The sequence below is a fragment of the Neltuma alba genome, unplaced genomic scaffold (genome assembly GCF_004799145.2).
Source record: "Neltuma alba isolate B1F8T4 unplaced genomic scaffold, ASM479914v2 tig00011740_pilon, whole genome shotgun sequence".
NCBI lineage: Eukaryota > Viridiplantae > Streptophyta > Magnoliopsida > Fabales > Fabaceae > Neltuma > Neltuma alba.
In genome coordinates, this window is record NW_021636368.1 from 1,597,501 (window position 1) to 1,606,932 (window position 9,432).

General features: G+C 36.7%; 1 protein-coding gene across 4 annotated transcripts in view; it reads right to left on the minus strand.

Moving 5' to 3' along the window:
• LOC114717505 (protein ENHANCED DOWNY MILDEW 2) overlaps positions 1-9,038 on the minus strand; it is a 33,994-nt gene extending 24,956 nt beyond the window's left edge. Inside the window, exons 1-10 of one of the 4 annotated variants that reach the window (XM_028902654.1) lie at positions 9,021-9,038; positions 7,998-8,431; positions 7,806-7,902; positions 6,208-6,258; positions 5,893-6,086; positions 5,665-5,767; positions 5,469-5,567; positions 875-1,089; positions 698-784; positions 66-608 (exon numbers count right to left, since the gene is read on the minus strand). In XM_028902654.1, coding sequence (XP_028758487.1) covers positions 66-608; positions 698-784; positions 875-1,089; positions 5,469-5,567; positions 5,665-5,767; positions 5,893-6,086; positions 6,208-6,258; positions 7,806-7,902; positions 7,998-8,407 — 1,799 coding nt within the window. In that variant the 5' untranslated portion in view covers positions 8,408-8,431; positions 9,021-9,038. Of the gene's footprint in view, positions 1-65; positions 609-697; positions 785-874; positions 1,090-5,468; positions 5,568-5,664; positions 5,768-5,892; positions 6,087-6,207; positions 6,259-7,805; positions 7,903-7,997; positions 8,432-8,695; positions 8,842-8,876; positions 9,000-9,020 lie in introns of those variants that run through there. The other 3 variants (XM_028902656.1, XM_028902652.1, XM_028902653.1) reach the window with 3 other exon arrangements.
• Positions 9,039-9,432: the final 394 nt, after the last annotated feature.

Below are 9,432 nucleotides of genomic sequence, written 5' to 3' on the forward strand. Positions count from 1 at the left end.
AAAAAAAAGCCAACAATAGTAGTAGCATCAAGATCAGCCAATTCATAAGTGAACTAAACAGTCACCTCCTCTCTCTATCAGAGTCTAGTTGAAGCAGTGTATTACTTGGCTCCTTGTTCGTAGGCTTTGAATGGAGGGACTTGTTAGCTCCATCAGCGCCATGCTCCTCGTGCTCAATTTTCTTAAAACTCTTGGTCATGCAAGCATTACGCAATCTTCGACCTGATGAGAATTGACTCTCCTTGCCCTTTAGGATTTTACCTTCTGTAGGGATAGACTTCCTTTTTCCATTTATGTGCCTCCCTTCTACATCACTGGCTTTTCGTTTCCTCAAGATATTTGGTCCATAAATGATATGTTCAGACCCTTCCTTATAACTAACTTTCTTAGCTGATTTCTCAGTCAGTTTCAAGACTTTTGCACTCACTTGTTTGCAAGTAGAATCATCTCGATCAGCATTATTTTTGTTTGGCAGAACTCTATCTTCTATTGAAGGCTTTGTCTCTTCCTCTAAGGAAGAATCAATTTCCTGAACAGCATGTTTAATCTTGGGAAATCGGATATGATCTCTTATCGGAGTTCCAAGTTCCTCATCAATCTCATGTTTTCTGATTCAATTAATGAAGAAGATAAATAAAATAAAGGAGGACCACAACATAGATAAATAACAATAAGATCTCCCATTTTTTAAACTTACAAACAATATATAAGTATTCGGCTATTTGGTAATAGGCCTTCCCAAGCCCTTGTTGGAAAATCATTATTGTCCTCAGACGCAATCTCCCTAATGAAACACATTCAACATGAATCAACTAGATGCAAAACCAGAAAATGCAAGTTAAAAACATGCGCAAAAGTGAAAAACAAAAATAACCTTGGCAAACATCTGCGATGATATGCTTTAGGACAACGCCGACAAACAGCAAATTGCAATTCATGTTCCTCCTTATTTTCTCTTTCCTTACAGACGTAGCATGAATGAATAGGACAAACAAAACTTTCGCCATCAGTAATACTTTTCCCAAGTTCTTTTGCAACACAGTGCATATGGTAAAAGCGGCCACAAGTTGCAACATCACATTTAAAAACCTAGCAAAAATTTCAAGAAAACATTTAGCTCCGCAAAACACAAATAGGCCCCCCATGAAGCCTCCACTTTTTAACAAATTAAAACAAAAACATAGAAAAATAAATATAAAGCAGAACCCTGGCGCAACAAATATGCTAAATCAGCAGGAGAATAATCAAGCAAATACAACATATTTCTAGGACTGCACATTGGCAGGGTTTATGAATGGGTTGCATTTTGCAGCCCAATGAAATTCCCAAGCAATGTTGGGCAGGGCTAGGTAGGGTGGGTTTCTCTACCCAAGTCATATTATGAGAAAATCTCCACCAAACTTAATAAATAATATTTTGGACTTTAAATATATTTTATAATTTCACAACTTAAAATATTCCAAGAGAATAAATATGAACACTATACTACAAATCTATACATCCATCTATCATTCCATATCTCCTTATAGTTACATAATCACAACATGATACGTCTTCATACAACATCCATAATCATAAATGTCAACAACTTAAGTCTTGAAACATTTAATTCTAAGATATATGTATATTACAAATATATTAAATACAATTATATATAATGAATATATGCATATTATATATATTAAGGAATTATATATAAACCCTAGGGAAGGCCAAATGGGTAGGGCAGCATGCCTTGCCTAATGCCCAGCCTGAAAATGCCCAATTATTTTTCAAGCTGCTTTTTCAAGGCTAAGCTAGGCACAATTCTAGCAGGCTTGTGCAGGCACTGCAGGCCTGAGACTCATGAACACACCTACCTATTTCTAAACAAGGCATTAAAGACACCACTTCCTCAAATTGCAATATATCATTGGCCATCGTGGTCAGTAGGAATGAATATGACACCTAACATACACAATGACACATGACATTCATCATTCATCAAACAAGAACATGGCAAATAAAATTTGCCAAAGAAACATCCAAAGTAAGAATTTCATGAATTATATGGGCTTGGGCAAAATTTTAGTAAAAAAGTTTGTTGACTCAAGACTTTGGATAGAGTAAAGTCAATGTAGTTCAAAGAAGTCAAACACAATAAATAAAAGTTGATTAAGTAGGGAAAAGGATGAGGAAAGTGAGACATATAGGCCAAAAACACTTTGACAAGCTTTCTAGCAAGACCAAGTGAGCGAAATTGAGGATGAATTTCAAATGTGATGAGCTAAATCCAGAGTACAAGATATGTAGGATAGATAAAACCATATTCTATTACTAGTATCATAGAGAATAAGTCAAAAACATAGGAAGAAATAAAAAGCAATAATTACACAGTGTGGTCCAAGGTCAAATAAAATTGAAGGGAGCAAGTCTAACCAAAACAAGGGGGCTGAGAGAGTATTCTCACTAACACTCCAAGTTGAAGTCATGTGCAAATCAGCAGAGACATAAGCTTACTTTTGAAGCAGGGGATGCAGCTTTCCTATAAATTCAACCATTCCGACAACACTTCCTCATACGAATATGCTAAACTTCCTCTACAATTCTTTAGCCCACACAAGGTCATAAGGGAGGTGGGATCTATTGCTCATGAGTGAGAGCTTCCTACTTCAACAAGAATTCATTTGGGCTTCCATGTATCATTGTTGCGCTCAGCCCACGGACAACCCCTTTTAGATCCTCCTACTGAATTACCAATTTCTACTGACCTTTGGGCTGCTGTTAGAACCGAAAAAGGTGTTGTCTCATCATTGGAAAAGACCTCTCTCAGAGCTGTTAGTTCAATGGAAGTCCAAACCAGTAGAAGAAGCAAGTTGGGAAGATCATGACTCATTATTGCAGCAATTTCCAGACTTCCAACTTAAGCATTTTTTCAAGGGGCGAGTAATGATAAGACTCCTAAACCACTAGCCACTTATCAAAGGCAAAAATAGGAGGAAAGAAGTCCAAGTTTTTGAATTAGTCTAACTAGATCTTATTTGTTTTATCATTTATGACTCCATTAGCCGAATAAAGGGATCACCAGGACTATTGAAGGCCCACAAACATTTATTCTCAATTGCTCCCAAGATATTAGGGATATTTTCCTATTTTTCCATTTTATTTTATTTTATCACAGCATGATAAATATGGTAGACTTACCCCATGTTTGGTATTCAGGAACTGGAAAGGGGGAGAGGAAAAATTTCAATGAGCTCGATTTAAAACATTGGAAAAGTGGGGTTATAACATTTTGACAAAGAAAAGATGTAAGATAAAAGAGTAAGAAAAATTAATTAAAAGCTTTTAAACCCACAAACTTTTAGTTACAATTTAAAAATAGTCTAACCACTGCATAGACAAGGTGATGTAGACATCTGTATAACCAGCAACTTAATTCCAATTGGAGTAGAATGAATTGTTAATGAAATCATCAATTACATATTTATTTTTTTTTTAGGGGACAGGTCATGATGTAGTTTAATTACATATTGATGGATTCTTCCTTGTGTAAACAATATCTTAGGTGCCTTTAGCTGAATATTAAAGCATGAAAGTCTTCACTTCTTTTTTTGGAATGAAGGTAATTATTTACTTTCGACATTAAAATTGTGTTGCCCGTTGTAATGGATCATTTACTGCAACTAAGTCAGTTAAATTGTGCAGACCATTATGTGTTTTAAGGATGACTTAATAAACCTGTCCTTGGCATACAGGTGATAATTCCTTGGGAAAACTAATTTGGAGGCCCTTATAGTTTTACTTAATTTTGAATCAAGTCCCTGACTTTTTTAATCTTTTTATTAGATCCTTTAAGTTTCTGCCATTAGATCCCGTTACTCCCTAAAACCAAAAACTGTTAAATGAAAATTAACATCGTCAAAAAATTCCATTAGAAGCCAAGTGGATTCTGAACCATCATCTTCTTCAGCCTCCTTCCGTAGTTCCACCATAACCCCAAGCTTTCTCTCTCCTTTACTCATTCCTCAAAGGCATTTCCTTCCCCTTGCCAGAAAACTACATCTCCACTATTCTATCCTTCATTTCTCTGACAAATGTCTCTGGACTCTGCTCCCTCTGATCCCCTGTTCCCTCTTATCTCCTTTGGCTCTCCTTCATGCCCTCCAACTACACCATCTTTGCTTCCAACACAGTCACGCCTCGTCTTATCACCTAAACAAGACTTCTTCTTTGCTCTATCTCCTCCATTTCTCCTTCCTCAAAATGTCTCAACTAAGCCAAGTTGGATTGGTCAAATGAATAACGAGTGTGGTTGGCAACGAGGTGGGTGAGCTTCAAATGCCGTGAAATTTCCCAAACCAATACCACCATAACCAAATCACGGGAGCCATTGACTCCGGTGAGACCCTCCGTTGCTGCCATCAAAAGGTGCACCAATCTAAGGCCCCTGAAATCCTCCAAACCATCATTCACTTCACTATTGATCATGGTTACCTCCATCGTGAAAGCAAAGTTGCTGCACAAGTCATGGAATCTTCATGGCCAAGCCCAAATGTGAAGGCATCCTAGTTGACAATGGGTACAACGTTTCAAGTAATAATAGCAACTGTGTAATCAAAAAAGTCAAGCTCTGATGATATACATGTTAGGGATGGAACGATGAGCTATAAAATGGTGAGGAAGGAAAAGCTTGTGGTTATGGTGGAAGGAGGTTGAAGAAAATGATTTAGAATCCACATGGCTTCTAACGGTGTTAATCTTCATCTAACAGTTCTAAATTTTAGAGAGTAACAGATATAACAGTAGAAACTTAAAGGATCCAACAAAAAGGGAAAATAATCTCAGAGACTTAATTCAAAACTGAATAAAACTATAAGGACTTCTAAATTAGTTTTTCCTAGTTCTTTCTAGATTATTAAATCACCCCCAAAAGAGCCAAAAGTGTTCCTTTGCTTCTTTGTCAAGACTTTGAGGTGCTAAAGTCAAAATATGCAAAGTCTTTTTCATGAAAATCCAATGTTTTAAGCTGACACTTTATTCCCATAGTAGTAAAATGTCTGTAACTCTCACAACTCAGGTTATGAAAAGTGAACACTTTATTCCCATAGTCTTCTGCTGTTGCCAAATCTAAATGGATTAATTCTAGAAGGTTGAAGTCAACACCAATAGTTTGAGTCAACTCTAATTTAAAACAGTGTAATTTACCCACCGTTTAGCTTTGTTCTAACAGACTTCAAGCTTTCACTGCCTAATAAACTCTCATTATTCAGGTAATCCTTGAATTTAGAATCATTAGAACAAGGGGTCACAATAAACAACAACTAAGTCATGCTTCATTCAAACAGAAAGCATATCAAATGGCGACATATGTGCAACAAAATATACGTGAATATCAAGAACCAAATGCCAAATGACACTTAAGGACAAGACATATAAATGAACTAATCATCAAATAAAGAGCGGTTCAAAATCTTGCACAGCAATACCTCAGCACACGAGGATTTATCGGAGTTTCCTAACTTGCCACATACAAAGCACTGGTGCTGGTTATATTCACAATTTTTGCATTTAAAACTCTGGATCTCCTGCCAAATTCCATCCCAAAAAACTTAGTATAGAAAGAACAAGGAAATAGGAAAAGATAAGTAATATTGAGATATAAATATGAGAATGGACACATACATCCACTTCCTCCTGAGTAAGACCAAGAGAGTCACAATCTGCACCATCAACTGTACCATCCTCCTCTGTTGCATGGAACGACCTCATGCATATTCCGTCACAACTATATTTATAATTTGAAACATCATCATGAGAAGAGAAACTCAAATAGAATTGCAAAAAAAAAGGAGCTAAGCAATTTGTACATTGAGTACAGAAACAGTTTACTTTATAAGATAAAATTCATACCACAACAATCTACCACCATTGTCACAAAGTACACAAACAGAATCAAACAGTTCATCATCTTTGACAGGCTCTTCAGCAGCTTCATCAATGACATCTTCTTCAATGGCTTCATCAGCTTCATCAGTGGCATCATCAGCCTCATCAATGACATCATCGCTAACTATAAACCCTGACCTTGCTAGATTATTAGCTTCCTGAAATCAATTTGAGCATAAAATGTTGGAGATTATTCAAAAACAGCACAAACGGAATATATAAGAGGTCCTGAAGAAACAGATACAGCGGAGAGAAATAAATAATTAACAGTAAACAGACCTCATCCAGCACTTTGACATTCCTCGGCTTCTCAAGAACCATGCGTACAAGCTGTCCAAAGCATGTAATTGTCATTAGATTGTTACCTAACACCCTGGCTGATCATGCTCTGCTTATATAAATAATAGTACAACAAAAACAATGAGCCTTATTCCAAATAGTGAGGCAAGCTACATGGATTGCCTGGTATTATTGTGCTCTATCAAAAACCAAACCTGATAATAATAACATCAACAACACGTTTTAAATTAAATTATTTATCATGTCCTTATAACCAAATTGGCATATCTTCAAATCTCTTTTCTTAATTTTTTAGTTTTTGAGTTTCAAGCGGCATTATACGCACAAAGAACTAATTCAAGTGGAATCTAAGAAATTCATATAAAATGAATTAAATGATGAAAATTCCTTTTAAAATAATTTTTATAGGGCATCTTAACCCTCAAGCTGTCTCGTGTGAACCATTGGTTATCCTAAACTATTCGTTGAGCCCGGTGAAAGCTATCTACTAGCGAAGATTGCTAATGAAATGTGGGATCTAACTAAGTGTACATATGCATTGGCAAACACAATAGCCTTGTTTCAAGTCAAGCAACAACTCAGAGAATTTAACCGGGGAATACAATGGAGTCAACACTATACAACCTTGCTGCGCCGATGGCAATAGTTGGACCTCTAAAAGTTCTTCTTTCAACCCAGATATATATGTCATAGCTAGGTATCTTTCTAGTATATTTGATTTACTCACGACATCACCAAAGACTTCACACCGCCACACTACCTACCTAAGCCACATCTTGCTATCATCCGAAACTGGAAGGTGAGAAAAGAGAAAGATGGGATTCCATGGCCAACGAATCTAGTGGCTCTGATACTGTCATCCTTCTATAACATTGGAAGTATAAGAAAAGAGGGAAAGAAAGGAAGACGGAAGAGTAAGAGAAATGGAGGGAAAGAGATCAGAGGGTCAAAGGGAAAGAATAGAGAAACAAAGAGTGAACAAGAGGACTGAACCAATCACATGTATTCAAAATGATCTTAGCATACAATGGGTTAACAAGGGTTTATTTATATAGAAAACAAGATTGACCATAACTGCTATATTCTAAAACTTATGTAAATAACAATAACTAACTTGATTATCTGAACAGTCCTGTGTCATTATTAAGATTACATAACAATAACTGTCCCCACTACTTCCCTTTTGTTGTAATTGCTAATGTAACTGCCCCAACCTTTGCACTATTGCATGTTTCCTCGTAAACATACCCCAACTGTCGTTTCTTTTTTTATTTATGGCTGCTTTTAACCTGCATGATATATTTATACACACAACCTATTTAAATTTCAGGGTCTTACATCCACTACCACAACCCAACCATGTTTAGCCGTACATCCCGAGGCAACAGTACAATAAGAAGAAACAAGGTTTATTCTTCTATCAAGCAGCAATTATTTTAACTAGAAAGAAAAGCAAATGAATATAATTCCAAACCATATTTACATGTGTGTTTCAAAATTGAGGAATGAAGAGGAGAAGAATAAATTCTAATTTCACAGTTCACTAGCAAATTGTTCATGACAAGGGAGAGTAAAACCTGGGACTTAATTAAATTGGCATTCCTTTTAACAGCTTCACGAATTAAAGGTAAATGGCTCAACAAATCGTTTTGTGAAGGCCTAACTTCATAACAGCTGCAATTATTTCATTGAAAAACAATAAATTGTGAGTGCCCAATCTCATGAACCAAGCAGAAAAAGAACAAAAAAGTCCAAAGTCTGAAAGCCACCTAAAATCCTTGGACAAGTAGCCCCACACAGATTTAGCAGATGTTTCAGGATATTTCTGCACATAGTGTAGGAAGTGAATAGTGATCAAAATCGTCCTTATGGTTTTCTCAAACCACTTCTTTGGCTTCTCAAGTTTGATCCATTGTCTACCCTTTAATAGCACTGATATCTCAGGTTCTCTACCGAAAACGTCAAACTTCCATGCAACGACGTGCTTAAACACTTTCTGCAGCCCATTGTCTGCAAAACCGTCAAGGAACACTTGCCCACTTTCGCCATCTGTATCCTCAGATTCATTCCATTGAATTGGCAATACAGAAAATGAAACAGGCTCTTTCTCATCATCCTCCAAATGGTAATTTGACACAGATTGTGGATGAACTTCGGCCTCATCATCCGAAGACGCCATACCCCTATTCGGCCCAAATTGTCTCTGCATGCACAAACGAAACACTAAACAAGTAACGATTTTTTGGACAAAAAAATAAAGGAACCCTTTGTGAACACCACTATCTCCCATTGAGAAGAGATAAACAAGAACCCATGTCACCCACAACCACAGAAATTTATAATTAAATCAAAGCCCTCCCCGGAAACTAAAAGCGGTAAACAACGACAATTTATCATAACAGTCAACGGGACCGCCGTAGGAAATAAAATATAAAATCGGGTCGAGGAACCAAAAACATTCATAAACCTAGAATCATCGAACCCCACACTAGAACCATTTTGGGAGGAATTGATATGCGTGCATGCATGAACCGACACGTATGAAATCAGCAATCCCTCGTCTCTAAAACAATTAATATTTCTGGAGCACTAGGGACGTAGAAGAGAAAACGCCAAAAGGGAATGCGCAGTGGGATTGTACAGTGTACCTTGTAGTACAACCACAGAGCGAGACACGAGACACCTTAACAGAACGCAACAGAACGCAGCCCCTGCACAATTTGGCTACGCGTTTGATTCTTCTGAGGAGGAGAAAGAGGGTTTTGATTGCAATTCAAGTAAAGCAGACTTACGGTACCGAATGCCGGTAGAGGCTATGGAAGAAAGCCACTTCGGCTACAAATTTGCGCCGTGCCTCCCACGAGAACCAAATTTCCGCTTGGGAGTAGCTGCGAAGCGGCGTCCCTCGGCGTCGAAATCGCAGCCGTTGAAATTAATCTAACAACTCACATTGTGCCACATCATGATGCTATTAATTAAAAGTAAAAGGATTTATGAGTGGCCTAGAATTCAAGCTGAATCCAGATGACCATAAATGATGGAAAAACTCAACGACCAAATATTTATATATAATTTTTGGAAAAATTTCAAAAAAATAATAGTTGAATTTTAAAATTTCAAATCAATATTGGTTATTACACTAGTAAAAAAAATGATTATACTCAAAAAAATAAATAATAACATATTTTTATAGTAATTCCTGAT